The sequence below is a fragment of the Melanerpes formicivorus genome, unplaced genomic scaffold (genome assembly GCF_026170545.1).
Source record: "Melanerpes formicivorus ecotype bairdi unplaced genomic scaffold, bMelFor1.0.p_v2 SCAF_2, whole genome shotgun sequence".
Classification (NCBI taxonomy): Eukaryota; Metazoa; Chordata; class Aves; order Piciformes; family Picidae; genus Melanerpes; species Melanerpes formicivorus.
The window spans coordinates 52,868,059-52,887,564 of NW_027142354.1; the positions used below are offsets into that span (position 1 = coordinate 52,868,059).

General features: G+C 56.6%; 2 protein-coding genes across 2 annotated transcripts; one reads left to right on the forward strand and one right to left on the reverse strand.

Moving 5' to 3' along the window:
* The first annotated feature begins 981 nt into the window (after positions 1-981).
* On the forward strand, positions 982-5,886 carry GPRIN1 (G protein regulated inducer of neurite outgrowth 1). Its single transcript, XM_068148518.1, has 4 exons — positions 982-1,016; positions 1,315-1,499; positions 2,409-2,503; positions 2,706-5,886. Exons 1-4 carry the CDS (start codon positions 982-984, stop codon positions 4,122-4,124), a joined length of 1,734 nt encoding a protein of 577 aa, XP_068004619.1. The 3' UTR covers positions 4,125-5,886.
* A 215-nt stretch (positions 5,887-6,101) lies between these two features.
* On the reverse strand, positions 6,102-16,361 carry CDHR2 (cadherin related family member 2). Its single transcript, XM_068161067.1, has 33 exons — positions 16,344-16,361; positions 15,921-15,998; positions 15,410-15,468; positions 14,944-15,009; positions 14,712-14,851; positions 14,413-14,466; positions 14,115-14,204; positions 13,482-13,571; positions 13,025-13,147; positions 12,804-12,947; positions 12,600-12,675; positions 12,315-12,421; positions 12,005-12,235; positions 11,765-11,920; positions 11,380-11,547; positions 11,045-11,106; positions 10,711-10,951; positions 10,369-10,605; positions 10,026-10,095; positions 9,324-9,938; positions 9,004-9,075; positions 8,674-8,723; positions 8,408-8,559; positions 8,105-8,207; positions 7,944-8,032; positions 7,745-7,819; positions 7,568-7,645; positions 7,422-7,482; positions 7,187-7,311; positions 6,912-7,025; positions 6,669-6,746; positions 6,504-6,564; positions 6,102-6,317 (listed from the first exon to the last, which is right to left on the reverse strand). Exons 3-33 carry the CDS (start codon positions 15,453-15,455, stop codon positions 6,198-6,200), a joined length of 3,894 nt encoding a protein of 1,297 aa, XP_068017168.1. The 5' UTR covers positions 15,456-15,468; positions 15,921-15,998; positions 16,344-16,361; the 3' UTR covers positions 6,102-6,197.
* Between the last annotated feature and the right edge of the window lie 3,145 nt (positions 16,362-19,506).

The window sequence follows — 19,506 nt, forward strand, 5'->3', positions numbered from 1 at the left end:
CCCTTCTCTGCCAGGACTTGATCCTGCTCATTGTTATCTCTTGTCTACCTCAGGATCTGCACCCAGGCTTGAGTCTGATCCCACAGGAGGCAGTGTGGAATGTTGACACCCACCTATGCCCTGCACTGTGCTTTCCCCCACTACAGTCAGGCAGCTGAGCCCAGTCACTGTTGTGGAAGTGGGACCAGCACACAGACCACGTGTGGGAACAAACAGCTTGATGGAGACACACACTGATGGGTGCAGCAATGTACCCAGACACCATGTACCCATTGGGGTGCCCAGTGGTGACATGAGGGTGCCCCTCTCTGCTCTATCAGGGGTGTAAGTCAATGATTTTTATTTTACTTCCATATCCTGCATCCCTATTTTTAGCCTTGGGGGTTTTTGTTCCAAGCCTGGCTGTTTACTGGAAGAAGTATTTCCAACCTCCCTTGTCTCCAAGCAACCAGGTGTGCCAGCTCCCATCCTGTGAGCCTCACCCTATACATCTATAGGGCTGGGGGATGCCAGGGGGAGCACATTAACGCTATGTCCAAGAACCCCAAGGTTCCCCCATCTTGGAGATAATGTTAGTGCACACACATCACCCTCTCACTGACCCTAGAGATCTATAGGGTCTTACTGACATCCCCGGGTGCAGGGAGGAGATCCTGACCCCACAGAGCTGCTAAAGTGCATCTGGGACGGTTTTGGAGGAAAGCAGGAGGGATTTGGTGGCGGGATACAGGGATGCAGGCAAGGCGAGCAGGCCGCCTTCCCCCCCCGCAGCGCAAACGGGAGTGCGTGGGAAGGAGTTAGACAAAGCCTGAGCCCGGGAGCAGAGGCAAGCGCTGCTGGGAGGGAGACGGGGACGGTCTCCCCTCCCTGTCCCCACCAACTCTTGGGCGAAGGGTACGTGGGAGCCCAACTCCGTCCACACTGCAGTGGCACAGTGCCCCCGTCCCTCGGGCCGGTTGGGGTGCAGCCGCCCCCCCGGTGATGCCCGGGAGGGAAGTGGCCGTCTCCATCATCAGGTAGGAGAGGGACCGGGCTCTATGTCGCTGTCACCTCCACATAAGGGACTCACGCTAAGGGTTGGGGAACCCCTCCTGAGCTGGCCGGTACCAGCCATGTGCCCTGCTGTGCCCCAGTGCGCTGGGGAGCATCCTATGGGAATACAGGGTGGTGATGATGGGGTTGCCGGGGGGATCCCAGGGCGGGCCGATGGGGTGACAAGAGATGATACTGGGGGGGAGGTGTGTGCATGTGCCAGATTCCCCCCCGCCCCGGCCGCGGCAGCTGGCCCTCCCTTTCTTCCCCACCGGTGCCCAGGCGCGCCGGGGCGGGCGGCAGCCGGGTGGAGCGGCCCGGGGCGCGGTACCGCCCCCGCCGCCACCACCCCACGCATGCTCGTCGCTGCCGCCGCCGCGCCGGAGCCGAGCCGAGCAGAGCCGAGCCGAGCCGAGCGGGACAGGAGGGGACGGGACGGGAGCGGGCGGGAGGATTCACCGCCGCAGGTAACGGCGGCCGCGGGGTGCACGTGGCCGGGCCCGGCCGAGAGCTGCCGCCGCCCACCCCGAATCGGTACTCCCAGGGCGAAGGGGCAGTGATGGGGTCTCGGGGTTGTGGTCGGCCTCGGTCTTCCCACGGCTGGAGCTACCGCGGGGGTGGCTTTGTCCAGGACACGGCCGGGAAACTGGGGGTCGGGGCGCGCACACGCGTGTTCGTGCGTACGGGTGTGCCTGGAGCCATGTGCTGGCGTGTGTGCGTCTCTCTGTGTGTGCACACGCGTGTCCGTGCCTGAGCGTGTGCACACGTGTGTCCGTGTGTGTGCCGGGGCTCGCAGCTCTTCCACAGAGCAGCAGTACAGGGGCAGCAGTCCCGGGCCGGATAACCACAGCCCCCCGGGACTGTCGAATGCTGTCAGGGCAGGTCAGGGTGCGGGGCACTGAACCCACCCGGGAACGGGGTGCTGCCTGGGAAGACCGAACCGGGGCACGGAGGGCACTAGAGGGTCTCAGAGAGCACGAGGCTTCCCGCCGTGCTTCTGCCACCGGGCAGTTCCGTGGGTCTGTAGGGAAGGCTTGGGGCCGCCTGGGTAACCCCAGCCCACATCCGCCGTGCTGCTCGCCGCGGCGTGGCTGCCAGCTCGGCGCGCTCTGACACGGGGCATAGGCGCTGAGCTCGGCCGTAGCAGGGGCACATGTGTCAGTCCCAGCTCCAAGGATGCTGGTCCGACGGAGTGGATGCATGACCTCAGGCACCTCCATGCTCTGCTGTGCAGTGCAGTCCCACTCATCCCCCAAGCCTGGCTCACTTTCACTTCACCCTGTGCCCAGCTCCCCACTGGCATGTGGGGATGCCAGGATTCCCCAGGATCCTAGCCTGTAGTCTGGTGCGTGCTTCATCTTCTGCTCTTTTCACAGGGGTGCCTGCACCACGTCCCCCTGCTTCGGCAGCTGCAGCAGCCCTTGGATCTCTCTTCTGGTGCAGCCGTGCTGGGGGAAGACTGGTTTTCACGGTAAGCAGCTGACACTGTTCATCCCTCTCCCTAGGGCTGGGCACTGGGTGCCACCATACAGGCTGTTCCAGGTCTGGTGGTTGCTCTGGGCAGCCGCCTAACCTGTTGTTACAGGTGGCATGGAGGAAAAGAATAGGTAACCACGGGGAACTGGGGGTCCACATGCTGCTCCTCTCTCACCACCCCATCCTCTCTCTTGCAGACCTGTGCGGGACTAGCATGGGAGAAGCCTTCCCTAGACATGGGCAGTGCTAAGGAGCCTGAGGGGCTGCAGCTATTGAGTCGCCAGGCTGGGGCTGAGGATGCCTGCGAGCCTGGCACCAGGTCCCCTGGCTGCCCATCGGCAGGCAAGTGCCTGCCTGGCTCTGGCTGTGCTGCAGGGGGCTGTGCCATGAGGACCTGCTGCGTGGCTGATATGCAGGCCCAGGGCACCATGGCTGGCCCAGCGGTGGACAAGAGCGTGCCGTCACCAACCAGACCAGCTACCAGCACAGCTCTCCCAGATGCCCGTGTGGAGCCAAGTGTTGAGGCAGCGACGGGGAGCTGTGGGGGACTAAGTAGTGCTGCCAGTGTCTGTGGTTCCCTGGGGAGGGATATCCCCAGCACCCAGAAGGAGAACACAGCCCCTGTGCCCTCTCTGCCTGAGCCCTGCCTCAAAGCCCCCAGCAAGGATGTGGGTAGCACAGCAGCTCCTGCCAAACATGTGGTGTTCATGGAGCCTGCTGTGGGCACTGGAGCAGCTGGGCTTCCAAACCAGGAGCAGCCCCAGGGCGGCATAGGGACATCCCTGGACTCTGTGCCCCAGCCAAGGGCTGGTGAGGCTCCCAAGCTCCCCCAGGGGAGCACAGTGGACCCCCTTGGTGCTGGCACTGCAGGGAGCTGGGGCCGTAGTGAGGCAGGGCCGAGTCCTGCTGCCTTGGGCCAGGGCAGAGCTGAAGGCAGCACAGACCAGGGTGTGGATGCCGGGAGCAGCCAGCAGCCCCGAACAGCCAAGCTGCTCTGTGAGTCCTACTCCTTTGAAGTGACCCCACCGCAGGATGCTGGGACTCAGGACACGGGAACACAAGTGGACAGCCGAGCATCCCTGGTGTCAGTTGCCTTGAGCCCCATGAGCCCTCCAGGTGGGGCTGCTGCCTTCACCTTTCCCAAGAGAGAGTCGAGCTCAGATGCCCCTCCACACCCTGAGCCCTCCAGGAAGGATGCAGAGATGCAAGTGTCCATGCCCATAGAGACCCGCTCGGTGGCCACCGGGCCCATGACACCAGTAGCCAAGTCCCCGCAGGCCTCGTACCCCAAGGTGCACGTGAAGGGGACAGTGGTGGAGGAGACTCCAGAGCCCATCCGGGAGGTGAGCTGGGATGAGAAGGGGATGACGTGGGAGGTATACGGGGCCTCCATGGAGGTGGAGGTGCTGGGCATGGCCATCCAAAAGCACCTGGAGAAGCAGATTGAGGAGCATGGGCGGCAGGTGGTGGTGACCCCCCAGAGCACCCGTGCTGGCTCTGTCAAGGGAGCCCCCAACAAAGGCGAGGCCAAGAGGCAGCCCAGCATCTTTCGGGCTCTGCTGCAAAACGTCCGTCGGCCCCGGTGCTGCTCCCGTGCTGGCCCCGCCATGGAGTGAAGCACTGCCCACGCTGGTGGGGTGGGGATTCTGCGGGGGAAGAGGGGAGGGTTCCCTGCCCTGGTGTACTGAGATGCCTGCTGCCAGTGTACAGGGCTCCTGGCGCCAAAGCTGGCAGTGATGGAGACCTGCATGCTGGGGCAAGGCATCTCCTTTGCTGGGGGCCCTCCTGCCAGCCCAGAGTCCCCCTGCTAGCCTAGCCCCAGGGAGTTGCCCTGGGACATGAGGCTGGTGCCGTCTCTGCTTGGTGGCTTGCTTTCAGCACAAGGATGCACGTGACTCCTTCCTATTGGAGGCAGCAGAGCCTGGGCAGCCTGTGGCACAAGTCTGGAGTGGGCTGAGGGTGAGCAGGGGCAGGTTGCTGCTGGCTCCCTCAATCTCTGGCCTCACTTGGACCCCAGGCAGCAGCGTTCCTACTGCGACGAAGAGATGCTGGTGCATCACTGTGGTACTACTTTGCCTGCCCAGTGTTTGACCACACTTTGGCCATGGCTGTATGTGCATGAGTCCGTGTGGCTGTCCGGGGCTGGGGCTTTCAACCCAGCCCACCACAGCCCTGTCCTCTCTGCCCCACTGTCGTGCTGGGTGTGCCCTGGAGCTGGGAGGATGTGGCCACATGTTGCACTGGGACAGATCTCAAATGAGAGAGACTGAAGCCAGGCATGCCTGTGGTGGGGAGCCAGTCACCATAGCTGGAGGCGCTTGGGAGAGTGTCTGCATAGCCCCTGACTCATCCTGCCCAGGGATCTCCCTGGGAGTGGTCATTGGAGCTCACAGCACGTCCTCACCCTGGCCAGCAGTGGGGCTGAAGCCTACCCTGCTGCTGGGCCCATGGACTTGTGCCCCTGTGCACCTCACTGGCTGCTGTCCTCTGATGGCAGCCAGGGTTGTGATGGCTGCAGAGTGCTGCCACTTTTTACAGCTGGGATTTTACAAGGCTGGGGGGAGGGGGGCTTTTATTGACCGTGTTTGCATTTTTTGAGCTTTTTAAGAGACACTTTCTGCTGTGTGTGTTCTCATGGAGCCACCTTCTCCCCTATGGCCTGCAGGGCCATGACCCTCTAGAGGTTCAAACACTTTTCCTATGTTGCCTGTGCCCTGCGGGGCTGGAGAGCATCGGGAGTGAAGTGTACAGTGCACAGGGGGCTGAGCATCCCCATGGTCAGGGGACCATACCTGGGGCTGGCAGCACCATGGTGTCCCACTGAGGCGTGGGTCCTGGTCTCATGCAGAAGACCAGCCCTGCAGCTGGGGTGGGGCTCAGGCCTATGCCCAATACTGGATGGGCAGGAGGCTGCAAACTGGGAAGCTGCACCCTAGGCAGGAGGGCTGGAGGTGCCAGGGGTGTTAGTGCAGCTGATTTTCTCCCTTTAAGCCCCTGTTGTATGTCCTGGTCTTGTTTTGCCCCTGTGAGGCTCTCTTACCCTGGAGAGGAGCTGCAAAGGGCTTGCTGAAGTGCCAGCTGTCAGCCAGGGCCCTGACCAGTGCACTGTGCCCTGGCACTCACTGGGAGCCATCTCTGCTCAGTGCCTTGGGCTGCAGGAGTGGTGCCACAGCCACTTGACAACGACTAAGAGCCCTGGGGCATCCCCTTGCTATCCTGCCCCAGGCTGTCCCCTGCCTCCAGACCCAAGCTGCAGCACACCAGCGTTGTGGCTTCATCACCTTCGGTTTTTTCCTCTCAGTTTCTTATTTTGAGGGTTGGGGGGGAGGAAGGGGGAGGGAGAACCAACCTGTCAACATGGATGTTGGGTAATAAAAACCTTGCACAAACCTCTGCGTGAGGCTACCTGCACCTCCCTCCCCAAGGGCTGAGTAGGACCAGGGGACAGTGGGGCAGCCCAGGGAGGGGTCCTGCAGACAAGAAACCAGGCCAAGCCACAGGGTGGCACTCATCTCCCCCTCCAGTACCAGGCTGGCCTGAAGCCACCTCATGCCAGGAGGGGTGACCCCAAGCTGACCACAAGACACAGTGACCCCTGTGGGACAGATTTATTGCCAGATTCTGAACACAATATCACCAAAGCAGCTGCCTGAGTCCTGCTCCAGCTCTGCTGCACCCTGCATGCCTGCTCACAGGTCTGTGGTGGTGAAATTGGTGTTGATGTATGCTATTTTGGTGGGTTCCTTCAGGTTCAGGGCAGCCACCAGCACCTCCTCATCAGTGTCATCCGTCAACTGTGCTTTGCCCTTCTGCAAGAGGAGAGCATAGTCAGAGGGGCAGGGGACAGAAATGGGGGATAGGACTCTTCCATCCTACCCAGGACCTGGGGGCTGTGGATGTGGAGAGAAGGGGACTTAAGGGCTATAGAGCTGCACTAGATGGGAGGGAATTCAGGGTGCAGTGGCAGGAATCCCTGCTGGGCTGTACACACTCACCTTGGCCTCGACATTATTGTCCGAAGCTGTGTTTACTGTGTTTTCATCCAGGGAATTCATGCTGTGGAGGTGGGGGAAAGGGGGTAGAAAAGAGCCCAGTCACTGGCAGAGTAGGGACACAAGGTGTCAGCCTCATGGCCTTTGGAACCTGCCAGAAGAGCTCACCTGGCCACAGAGCTGGAGTCCTCGTGGAAACCCAGGTCGTGGGAGGGATCAAGTGAGAGGTTCAGCATGGGGTTGGCTCTGGGTAGGGAGAGGTGGCAGGTGAGTGACCATCCTATGAGGCTGCAGGGTCAGCCTGGGGTGGCCACATTCGCCAGGCAGGAGGGATGTGACAGCAAGCCCTGCAGCCCTTGGCTGCAGGTATATCCCTGGATTCCCCTCCTGCACAGGGAGCCTCTCACTCACCCCTCTGCATTGTACTGGTTGGTCCCAGGGATCCCAGCTCCTTGCTGTGCCATGGCAGGGCTGAACGTTGTGGCCACCTTCAGAGCCTTCATTGAACTCAGCTTCCTCTTGTAGCTGCAAAGGCCAGGAACAGCATGGGTGAGAGGGGCAGGAGGGAGCTGGGTCGTGGGACAGGGTGGGTAGGACCAAGGTGGAGAGTAGGGATGAATCTGGGGGTGCTGGTGAAGATGGGGGGTGGTTATGAGAGGCAGGGTGGGGTGTGAGTATTGTGATACCTCCGGGTGGTGAGAACCAAGACCAGGGTCATGATAAGGATGAAGAGGAGCAGGAACGCTGCCAGCCCTGCGATGATGCCGATCAGCTCTGTCTCCCTGCTGGGCATTGTTACTTGCCCCGGGCCCTAGCACAGAGCAGGGGTGAGGGCACAGCCGTGACCAACACCCCTCCCCCCATTCCCTCAGCCCCACACAGGTCTCCTGCTCTCTGTGCCCTTTGCCCAGCCCCACTCACGATGACAGCCAGGCCCAAGTTCACCAGCTCAGCCAGGATCAGCGGGTCGGATTGGATGAGCCTGCCAAGGAAAACAGAGGCATGAGGGGCTGGGCTGGTGTGGGTACATGGCAGTGCCCATGTGTGGCCCCTGCCCCAGCACACACATGCTCAGCTGGTTGACATCCAGGGCGGTGCCGTTGCTATAGACGAAGTAGGCCTCCATCACTGACTTGGATTCCACCCTATGGGATCAAAGAGATAGGTTGAGTGTGGTGCAGGGCACAGTGCACTGCCCCAGGTGACCACCTCTGATGCTACTGCCACATCCCCTTCCTACTCACCCTGAGGCACGAGTGTTCTCCATGGTCTGGATGGCCACCACATAGACCCCTGCCTTGGTGGCGGTGGTCAGAGCCCTGGGAATAGAAATGATGAAAGGAGGCTGGGCCAGGCATCCAGCTGCTCCACTTGTGGCTGTGGGAAGTGACTGGAGCCCCTGCAGCCCCTGACTCCATCTCCCCCAAGCCTGGCACCCCTTACCGTTTGATGTTTTCAGAGTTACTCTGGACTTCACTCACGGTTGTGACAAACTGGAGGCGAACGCGGTAGCTCTGATCTACTGTGAAGATCTGCATGGAGAGAGCAGGGGTGAGCGGGACTGGACAGAGTGCAGGGTGTCCCTGGACAGGGGTAACACTCACGTTCAGCACAGTCTGTGCTGTGTGCACTGGTGCTTCACCGTCCCGAGCCTCCACTGTCACCTGGTACTGCCCCTTCAGAGAGCTATCGAGGTTGCTGGCCACCCTGAAAGGATGAAGACATCAGTGATCCCATGGGACAGCCCTGAGGACACCACCATCCCCCGAGCTCCACCCTGCCACCGTGGTCACAGCAGGAACCTAGGATGGCTTTGTCCCCTTGCCAGTCTGTGCAGGCCCTGTCTGCCTGTGTCTTGTGGCAGGCAGGAACAACCTCCCCATCGTGGCCCAGCCCCATGGCCTCACCGGATGCTTCCGATGTAGCTGTCCCCCTCAGATAGCCTCACCACCTCGAAGAGGTTCTCAAAGGGCTGGCTGACCCCACCATCATCTATGAGCACCACGCTGACAATGGAGAAGGTGATGTTTCCCCTCATCCCTGAGTCAGCATCAGTGGCCTGCAAGGACAAAGTGTGGCAGGAGCATGGGTGGGATCAGCCACCGCCTGCCCGCAGTGGGGACAAGCGAGAGTGGCTCCACAGACTGACAGACATGTGCATGCAGCTCCTCACCTTCACAGTAGCCACTTGCAGGCCCACAGGAGAGATTTCAGGGACAACCACTGCCAGGGACAGACATGGAGAGTGTGGCCATGCAGGTGTGCTGCCAGGCTTGCTGCAGACCCCATTCCTGCATAGCCCTGGGGCTCAGCAGACTTCCAACCATCTTCCCACTGCCCTTAGCCCCACAGCTTCACAGAAAGCATCAAGTAACCCCAGCCTGGCCCTTGCACCTCTTAGCACTGCCCTGGCTGGGGGAAGGTTCCCATGACCAGAGAGCATGGCAGACCACATGTGGGTGCAAAGAGGAGGCCACAGGATGCACCAACCACAGCTACTCACCAAAGATCTCTGAGGTAGGCTGGAAGATTGGTGCATTGTCGTTCACATCAATGATGAGTATCCTCAGGGTTTCTGCAAACAGCCCAAAAGCAGAGCTCTGGTCACCAGCAGAGCAGCCCTGCAGCACCCTCCTCCTCTTAGGGATCTCATCATCTCAGCATTCTCAGGTCCCTGTACCAGGGACCAAAAATGCAGGGGGCACCCTCCCTCCACTGCCAAGCCATCAAGCTCCCTCCCTGCTCTCCACAGCTCCTCCTGGGAAGTGGGAGAGGCAGGTTCCAGCTGGTGGCAGTGGAAGGAGCAGCGAGTGGATGCTATACCATTGCGACTGTAGGGGTTGCCCTTCTCGGTGTACAGGTCTTCAGCCCGCAGCGTGAGCACCACTGTGTCACACAGCTCGTAGTCAATGTCCAAGCTGTTCACCAGCACTGAGCCGTTGGGCGCCAGCACGAACCAGTCCCAGCACACCTTCTTGGCACTGTTTTCCCCCTTGAAGCAGGCAACTGCCAGCTCCTCAAAGACTAGCGAGTGGTTGGTGTCTGGGTCGGAGGCAAGCAGCGTGCAGACCACGCCCTGCTGCGTGCCGTTCTCGCTCACTCTCACGTCGCTCAGCGAGTCAGGCAGGATGGAGGGGGGTTCATCGTTGATGTCTAGGATGTGGACGGTCACAGGGACCGTGGCACTGTCCCCCACACTGTCTGCGGCTGTGTTCTCTGCCACCACCTCCAAGAAAAAGACCTTCTGCTGCAGAGTGTCATAGTCCAGGGATGTATCAGGGTCGACGGACAGCTGCCCACGGTAGTGCCCTTGCGTTAGACGGGAGGAGCGGATCAAGAAGTTGCTGGAGCCATTGCCCGTCTTAAATAGGAAGGAAATGCGGGAATTGATCTCTGTCCGGTCAGCATCTGTGGCTTCCACCTCACCCACACTGGACCCTGCAGTTGGAGACAGATACTTAGTGGCCAGTGGGCACTGATTCCAGGACACCTGCTGGTCTCATAACCTGTTCATGCAACTTATACCTGGAGAGTCTTCAAAGACTGAGAAATTATAGGACTGGTTAAGGAATATGGGTGCGTTGTCATTCACGTCCTGCAAAAGACAAAGCCCATGACTGTGAGTGCTCCAGGAAACAGGGGCCCTACAGCAGGCTGGGGACAGGAGTGTGGACACCTGCCTGCCCACAGGCAGGGACCACAGAAGCCGTCTCCTTCCCTTCGTCAACTATTCCCTCTGCCCCAACAGAGAGACTGAGGACAAGTGTCCCTGCCGTGGCCAGAGATCCCACATCCCCTCCCAGCCCATCCATCACAGCTCCAAGTCCTGGCCTGCCCCAGCCTGTCGCCGCTTTTGCCCAGGGCTCACCCCCACAGTGATAGTGACGTTCACGGAGGTGCTGAGTGGTGGTGTGCCATGGTCATATACTTCCACTCCCACCACCATCTGCCCCCTCTCATCTTCCAAGGCCTCACGGTCCAGCGGCTCCTTGTTGTGCATTATGCCTTCGTCTGGGTCGATGGTGAAGTTGTCACTGAACGGTCCTGGCAAGATCCTGAAGCCCAATTTGCTGTTGGGGTTCCCAGGCTCATCATTGTCAAAGGCCTGAAAAGGTCAGAGGTTGGAGTAGGGTTGTCTGGCATATTGGGGGCAGCCCTCGCTCCTCTCTAACAGCCCCTCCTTGTCCCTTCCACCTCCATCACTACATACCTGGATCTTTGTACTGATGTTTTGCCCCTCTTCCACTGAGAGTAAGTAGGAGCCAATGACATAGGGTGTATTGTCATTGGCATCCAGCACAGTGATCTCCAGAACTGTGGTGCCCACCAGGTTGCCCCCATCCTTAGCCTGGAGGTTGGCAAAGTAGATGGATTGAGTCTCCCGATCCAGCAACTTCTCATTCTGCACCAGCACTGCCCCAGTCGTGGCATTCACCATGAAGACTTCACGGCTATGAAACACACAGAATTGTCACCAGGGCTCAGCCCTACAGCCACCTTACCAGGATGATGTCCCAGTTGCCTCTGTCCATGTCCCTGCATACATGCTTTCTGGGAGCAGGTAATAGGTGATCTCGCCCAGGATACCGCTGTCTGGATCATAGGCCTAAAAGAGAGAAGGAAGTATCTGGTCAGTCTCCCTCAGTCCCCTGGCACTGGTTGCTGGCACTTATCACTGGCAGTGAGCACTTAAAAAATACTGGCCTGATGAGGCCTTATTTGATAGGGTCTCACACTTTGTGTGCCCACTGTCACCATCTCCTTCCTATGTGCATGGAGAGGCCAGTGCCCTCAATGCAAGCTCACTACCAGTGCCAGGTGTGCCCAGCACCCTTTGTGGAAGACATAAGCTGTGCCTGCTCCCTGCCCAGAACCTGACCGTGATGTTTGTCGAGATGATGGTGCCATTAGGGCTGTTCTCCATCACACTCAATTTGTAAATGCTCTGGGGGAACTCAGGGATGTGGTCGTTGATGTCAATGATGTCGATGGTCACAGTGGCTGTGGAGCAGCAGTCCGTGGGGTTCCCTGTGTCGTTAGCAATGATCTGCAGGTCAGAGAAAGGGATAGTGTCTCACATGGGTCCCTAAATATGAGAAAGAGAGCTGTCCACTGCAGCCCAGCTCCTTTACGCCAAACAAGCTGACACAGCAAAGCCACATTCTGCTTTGTGTTTTGAACCTCATGGTAGAAGGGCTCTGTTTCCCCTGCATCTGCAGGGAGCAGGGACTGTCCCCACGGTGAGACAGCCCTACAGATCCCACCTCCACCATCATGACGTGGCTTTTCTCGTAGTCCACAAGGGACGCATCCTGCACCAGGATCTGGACCTCCCCTGTGCCCAGGATCTCTGTGGGGGAGACTGTGAAGGCACTGGCATCTGGGCCCTGCAGGTACAGCTTGTAACTGCTGTTGATGCCCTGCCAGGGAAAGATACATGGGAGTTAGGGTGTAGCAAGGACAGACACCTCCACCCTGGCCTAGCCCCTGGGACAGACTCCAACCTTGTCTGGATCATGGGTGATGATGCTGAGGTTGGACACAGGCAGTCTGGGAGAGGAGTGTTCTATGATGTTGCCCCTGAAGCTGTTCTGGGCATCAGTGGAGAAGTTGCAGCTGAAGAGGGAGCAGCTGTAGAACTGGGGCTTATTGTCATTGACATCAGTCACCACAGCTGTCACCAGCGTGCTGGCGTTGGCCACCTCACCGTAGATGTTCAGGTGTGCCTCACGTGCCTGGGCAAGAGGAGAGACCAGGCTGGAGAAGTCCAGGAAAAAGCAGAAGATGGGATTCCCCTTGCTGCTTCCTACTCACTATGACTTCCAGCAGAATCTCCTCGCTTGGCAGCTGCTCACGGTCCAGGTGCCCACTCACAGTGATGGTGCCCGTTGTGGCATTGATAACAAAGGGGACACTGGCATCTAGGGCAAGGGCCGAAGCACAGCACAAATCAGCTTCAGCTACTGGGAAATACAGGTCTAGCCCTCTCTCTGCCAGCAGGGCAGACTGGTAGCATCCAGGAGTCCAGAAACAGTCCCTGTGTTGCCCCTTGCTGCCTGATCACTCCCCCTGCCCATTCTGCCCTGCTCCATCACTCACTGGTTATGCTGTAGAAGATTTCATCGTTCACCCCTGTGTCTCTATCCATGGCAGTGACAGTCAGCACAGTGGTGCCCTGTGGGGAGATGGCCATCAGGGCAGGACCTATGACTCCTCCAGCCACCCCCATGTGCCATGGAGTGTTGTGGACCCCAGGGAGGACCAGGGGTAGCGACATGCCACTGGCACAGATGGGCTTCTTACCAGGGCACAGTTCTCAGGCACGGAGCCATAGTAGGGCTCGTTGAGGAACCGTGGGTCCAGGTTAGGCATGTCACGGATGGTCAGTGACAAGAAGGTTGAACTTTTCTGGAATGTCATTACATTGTGCAGCAACCCACCTCCATCCTGGGGAGCAGAGCACATGTTAGTGCCATGGCCTCCTTACCTGGCAGCCCTGCACCCCCATTCTGGCTAGTCCCCACCGTGGCGAGGATCTTGAGCTGGTAGAAGGTGTTCTTGGTGTAGTCCAGTGAGCCATTGAGTACCACACTCCCATTGAGCAGGATGTAGAAGAGCCAGAGATTCTTTGTGTTGTCTGGGATTACCTGAATAGGGGACATCACTCTGTCAACGCGGCAGAAAGTAGAGGTGCCCCAGCAGAGATGGGTGGCTCAAGTCCCATCCTTCTGCCAGGCTTGGCTCAAGGGCTGTGAGACCCTCTGACCACCTGGCTTGTCCCCAGCTTGCAGCTTTTCATCACTTTGCACCCATTGTCCAGCTGGTGCAGAGCCAGCCTTCCTGTCCCAACACACATCCCTGACCCCCCAGAGCCATGGGGCTGCTCCTGGCCAGCTCCCTTAGCACCTTCTGCCCCATGGTGGTGGCTCAGGGGTGGGGTTTGGGTATGGCATGCCTCAGTCTACAACACCCTGTGCTTACCTCCTCAATGCTGTAGCTGACTTTGGAGGCATTCCCAGTGTCACTGTCATTGGCAAACACAGTGTAGATGATGCTGCCTATCGTTGTGTTCTGGGCAAAGAGAGGAGTGGTGGAGGTATCTTTTAGGAGAGCAGGGGGAATGGTTTCAGGTCTGGCCCCTGCCAGCCCTGCTCTAGGGTGCTCTGGCACTGTCAGCCATGCATGAATGAGTTGCTGCCCTTACTCATGCTGGGCAGAGGATGGTTCCCCCATGCCACCCGCTCTGGGACTCAGAAGGATCAGGGAACTGCACCCCCATCCTGGGCATGCCAGGGATGGGTTAGACTCAGCCCACACCCCATCTGCACCCTGATTTGGCCTCACCCTGGCCTGGGAACTCCCCGATCAGAAACTCATCACAAGGGCAGAGTCCCAGCCATCAGCCAGTGCTTCACCGGGCACTGAGGTGCTCGCCAGGAACCAGTACAGGGCACTCCCAGGTCAGCCGCGCTGGCTGCACCTTTGCCTCACACCGAACTGTGGGGTCACTTGGTTCCTGGCACACTGTCCCGCTGCTGGCACACCCATGCCACAGGAGCCACACAGTGCCTCTGCCTTCCTGCCTGCAGGGGCGGGGGAGTCCCAGGGAGGTACCTCATCGATGGTCTTTTCATATGGCAGGTTCTGGAAGACTGGGGCGTTGTCGTTGCGATCATCCACAATGATTGCGATTTTCGTCGAGACCTATTGGGTGCCAGGGAGGCTGACATGGCTGTGGGGGATGGTGCCCAGCAGAGCTGCATGCAGTTCCAGCCCTGCCCCTGCCCTGCCTCTGCAGCCAGCCAGCATCACCCACCCCTGGGCAAAGCCCACTCTGTCCCCACTGAGCCCTGTGGTCTCCACAGAGACCCTGCTCCCCACCCCATCCCCCACACCGTGCCCTGGCACTCACTGGGTTGTTATGTCCATCGTACACCTCAGCAGTGATGGTGAGCTTGGCCTGCAGCTGCAGAAACACAAAGCAGGTCTTGGTTAGGGCCAGGCAGAGCTAGACCCTTGAATGTAAGTGCCCTAACACCCTCCCAGACAGGACCTGCTCCCCCTGTGAGCCAGGCTTTGGGGCCAGGGAGTGACCCACAGTATGCAGTACTGTGCACAGCTCTCAAACAGGACTCAGGGCTCCATCCTCTGTCCCTGTCACCCCAGACCCCCAGGTCAGGCAAGAACATCTGCCCCAGTCTCTGCCCTCACCTCACGGTCCAGGGTGTTCCTCAGGGTCACATTGCCTGTCCTAGGATCAGCAGAGAAGTAGAAGGCATCTGTCCCACTGATGCTGTAGGTGAGTGTGTCCCCATCTATGTCAAAAGCCACCAGCTGGAAAGCTAGCTGACCTGGGGACACAGGTAGAGTCAGCCCCTGCCCAGGGCACCACCCTGGAGGCTCCTCCTGCACCTCAGTGTTTCTCCAAGTCTGCCCTACTCACCCAGCTGTAGGTCCTCAGGCACAGTGAAGAAGGTCATGTTGAAGAAGGGGGATGTGTTGCCTGAAACTACAAGGAAGAGGTGGCCTGAGCACCACCTCTGTGCTGGGCTTTGCTTGTGCCCTGCTGCACCCCCACACCAGTCAGCACCTACCTAGCTTCAGTCCCACCACCCGGCTGTGGTCTGGGTCTCTGGGAGAGGCAGGAGAAGTCCCCACCTGTGACATTACTCATGCTTATCCGACACCTCCCACCTCCAGACCACCAGATGCAGCACCCATGCTAGATGCTATCCCCTCTGCCTAGCCCTGGGGCAGTGAGGTTACTGTTGGGTCTTCAAAGTGCCAACAAAATGGGCAGTGTTTTGGGGGTCCCACCTGCCCTCAGGGAATTTGGAATGCATGTTGGCGCTGAAAACACCTCCAACACCTCCTGCCCACCTGTGCCAGCCACTGAGCAAAGTCCTTACCTGCTGTCAGGAGGAAGGGGACCAGTGCCAGCCAGTGCCGTGACATTCTGTCAGCGAGCCTGTGGGCATACACCAGAAAACGTGCCTGGGGCTGAGAGGTGCCTGCTCCAATCCCTCCTTTCGAACAGTCCCTGTGGCAGGAGGGGCTCTGGTGGGGACAGTCCCCTCTGCTCAGCTGGGCTAGTGAGCAAGCACCAGGCTCCATCTTGCACTCCCAGGCACAGACTCCTTGGGGATGTGTCATGGGGGAACAGAGTTGATCTCCAGCACCTGGGGTGCTCGAGGACCCCAGGAACCTCTCCAAAGCAGGGTTGGAGGCTCTGTCGCTCAGGCTCAATGGGGCCGTGCCAAGCGGTGCTTGGAGCTGGAGGGGAATCTGTGACACCACCGTGATGTCCCACTCCTACCACAGCCTGTGGGCAGCCCCACAGCCGACAGACACCTCCACCTCCCCTCCCGTGGTGGACTGCAGCACCCATGAGGGCTAGGAGCGGGGCCCAACATCCCTTACCTGCAGCTGCGTCGCTGGGGATGCTGCCGGGCAGGCTGCTGTGCATTCACACCCTGAGACGCCACAGACCTTTGCCTCCTGAAGTAAACATGTTCATGAATTATTAACTGCAATTAGGGGGTGACAGATTTCTCTCTCATCTTCCTTATTCCTTGTGCTCATTCTCCAGCCTCCACCCAACCCATCCCCATGATTGCTCCCTCGCCCCAGACCCCAGGTCCTCATTTTGGGTACTGTTCCCCAGGACTCAGCCATCCCAGCCTGCACCCCTGGGGCTGGGGCCGTGAGGAGGGATGCAGTGCCTGCAGGGACACAGAGGCATTCTAAACCACCCCAGATGACTGGAGAGGGGCTGGGGAAATGCCCTGCATCCCCTGGGCTGGGGACACTGGGGTCCCACCAGGACAGGGGATGGACACCAACCCAGTGCTGTGGCTACCAAGGCAAGCATCTGAGACCCTCTGTACTTCCCTTCTACCAGGTCCCCACTCCGGGGGCCCAGCTTCCCTGACCTACTTCAGATCCACTGAGGACAAGGGTGAATTGTGCAGCTCCACTCAGGCAGAAGAGGGCTGGGAGGTTGTTGCAAGAAGGGGCCGCTATACGATCAATGTGATCAGCGGAATCCAACTTTATTGAGCATCAGACACATCTTATATACAGTTTACTATAATTATGCCTACTTGGTAACATACTATTGGTTACAGATTACATGTCAACCCCACCTCTTGCGGTTTTAGCATCCTACTTCAGCTAGCCACACACATCTTGTTTGGATAAGCCCCCTACTTGTTTTACGACCCTCACGATTACACGATTACAGTGCCCTTGTGACACTTCGTGATAATTCACAGTATCACAGTATCACCAAGGTTGGAAGAGACCTCAAAGATCATCAAGTCCAACCTGTCACTACAGACCTCATGACTAAACAGGCAAAAGTCACAGCTACATCCATCATGTTCTGTGGCATTCCTTATCTTGGCAGGGCGCCAGGCAGTCCTGCAGGCATCCCTTATCTTATCAGAAGGCCAGATGGTCCTGTAGGCCTTTTTCCTTTTCCCATCGTACTACAATTCCCCCGTTTTCTTTAAAGCTACAAAAGATTCAGTAAAACTGTTTCATTACACATCTAAATGTTATTCGTGCAGCTATAATAACAATAATAACAATAAACAAAAAGCGCAATGCTTCCTTGGCCAACCCTTTCGCATTTTGATGAAAGGTCATATGTGCTTCTCGGGCCTTTACTGAGGCCGAGACCGGTACAGATAAGGATACCAACTTATCTGCTCGAGCGTTTCCTTCTCCCAGGCCAACATCAAACTTATGACTTCTACTATGCAAAATACAATATGATGCTGACCTACATCTTATGGCTTGTTGTAACCTCAACATCAACTCATATAATCTCTTATTTGTTACATCTTTAATCAGGGCATCCTCTATCCGTTGTACAACCCCTGTAACATACATGGAATCTGACACTATTATTAAGAGGTTGGCTCATCCATTGCTGCAATTTTCCCTGTGCTCTTTAACATCTCCCTGTGCTCTTTAACATCTTTATTGATGATCTGGATGAGGGCATTGAGTCCATCATCAGTAAATTTGCTGACGACACCAAGCTGGGGGCAAGAGTTGATCTGCTGGAGGGTAGAGAGGCTCTGCAGAGGGACCTCGACAGGCTGGACAGATGGGCAGAATCCAACGGCATGAGATTTAACACATCCAAATGCCGGGTTCTGCACATTGGCCACAACAACCCCATGCAGTGCTACAGGCTGGGGTCAGAGTGGCTAGAGAGCAGCCAGGCAGAGAGGGACCTGGGGGTGCTGGTTGATGGTAGGATGAACATGAGCCTGCAGTGTGCCCAGGCAGCCAAGAGGGCCAATGGCATCCTGGCCTGCATCAAGAACAGTGTGGCCAGCAGGAGCAGGGAGGTCATTCTGCCCCTGTACACTGCACTGGTTAGGCCACACCTCGAGTACTGTGTCCAGTTCTGGGCCCCTCAGTTTAGGAAGGATGTTGACTTGCTGGAACGAGTCCAGAGAAGAGCAACAAAGTTGGTGAGGGGTTTGGAACACAAGCCCTATGAGGAGAGGCTGAGGGAGCTGGGGCTGCTTAGCCTGGAGAAGAGGAGACTCAGGGGTGACCTTATCACTCTCTACAACTACCTGAAGGGAGGTTGTAGACAGGCTGATGATGGTCTCTTCTCCCAGGCACCCAGTACCAGAACAAGAGGACACAGTCTCAGGCTGCACCAGGGGAGGTTCAGGTTGGATGTTAGGAAGAAGTTCTATACAGAAAGAGTGATTGCCCATTGGAATGGGTTGCCCGGGGAGGTGGTGGAGTCGCCGTCATTGAAGGTGTTCAGAAGGAGACTTGATGGGGTGCTTGGTGCCATGGGTTAGCTGTTTGGGTGGGTTGGATTGGTTGATAGGTTGGACACGATGATCTTGAAGGTCTCTTCCAACCTGGTTTGGTTTATTCTAATAAAGGTTTATTCTAATAATACCTGAATTCCCCTCTTTTGTTTTTATAACCTAACATTAAAATGTATTTTGTGCTATAATTGATTTTGACTTTTCCTATAACTATTTAAAATTACAACAAACTGATGAGTTAACATTTAAATCCATATAAACATTTTCTCTAATCATACAATCATTGAACAATTATGATATACAGCCCTAAGTGTTAAACAATTCTTTAAGCTAACCATTATTATCAATCTGCAAATGTGTTACTCTCTATTCCAGTTCTTGAACATGCTTATGCATTGAGACTAAATGATTTAACAGATTCATACAACACAATTAAAACAATCATATAGGCCATAAACCCTTTTGCTAGTTATAGCCTTGATTTCAACATGCGTCACAGCATGCTCCAACCGGTTGTCCATTAATCTTAATGGGACCTTTTACGTCAGTTAAAATCTTTTGTGGTCTATTGTCCAACAAGGTACAAGGCTTAAGTTGAACTAATAACAATGTTTTAACAGAGCTGGCATAATACATGGTCAAAGATAACAGACATTGTAAAAAAGAAATTTAGATCTCAATAATTCCAATCTTTACATTTCACTCCCCTTATTGATAAAAAACACTTGATTATGCCTGAACACATTGCAAAGATTCAAACATAAATACAATCCTTAACACTGTTTTACAATCTGCTTTAGGGGTATGTTGCATTTTTATTTTCTCTAGGATGGTCAAAAATCATAAGTTGTTTAATAATAGCAAGATTTCTTTAATCTGTAAAGGTAGATCTGGCCAGGCTCTAGCTTCACAGACAGAAAACTTGCAGGCAAACAGCAAGAGCAAAAGAACTTCATTGCTTTGCCCAATAGGATTTTTGCTCATCCTAATAATGCTAATCTCTTATTGGTACCATTATATATATATATAATCCTTAAAAGCTATTACAAATACAAAATAAGACCAAAATTCTCATTCCATAATATACCTATAACAAACCCTTAACTTATGCTAATACCAAAAATCCTTAAACCTTAAAAAACTATGTTAAAATTGATCCATCAAATCAGTGTCTAAAAAGAATAAAATTGTTACATTAA

What these genes read in the sequence shown, in the direction of transcription:
- GPRIN1 (XM_068148518.1), top strand. Translation starts at nt 982, where the DNA reads ATGCCCGGGAGGGAAGTGGCCGTCTCCATCATCAG. An exon ending in GTGGCCGTCTCCATCATCAG is followed by an intron (nt 1,017 to 1,314) that starts GTAGGAGAGGGA and finishes ACCGGTGCCCAG; the next exon opens with GCGCGCCGGGGCGGGCGGCA. An exon ending in GGGGAAGACTGGTTTTCACG is followed by an intron (nt 2,504 to 2,705) that starts GTAAGCAGCTGA and finishes TCTCTCTTGCAG; the next exon opens with ACCTGTGCGGGACTAGCATG.
- CDHR2 (XM_068161067.1), bottom strand. Translation starts at nt 15,455, where the DNA reads ATGTCACGGCACTGGCTGGCACTGGTCCCCTTCCTCCTGACAGCAG. An exon ending in GCCTGAGGACCTACAGCTGG is followed by an intron (nt 14,852 to 14,943) that starts GTGAGTAGGGCA and finishes CTGTGTCCCCAG; the next exon opens with GTCAGCTAGCTTTCCAGCTG. An exon ending in GCCTACCTCAGAGATCTTTG is followed by an intron (nt 8,724 to 9,003) that starts GTGAGTAGCTGT and finishes TGTCCCTGGCAG; the next exon opens with TGGTTGTCCCTGAAATCTCT.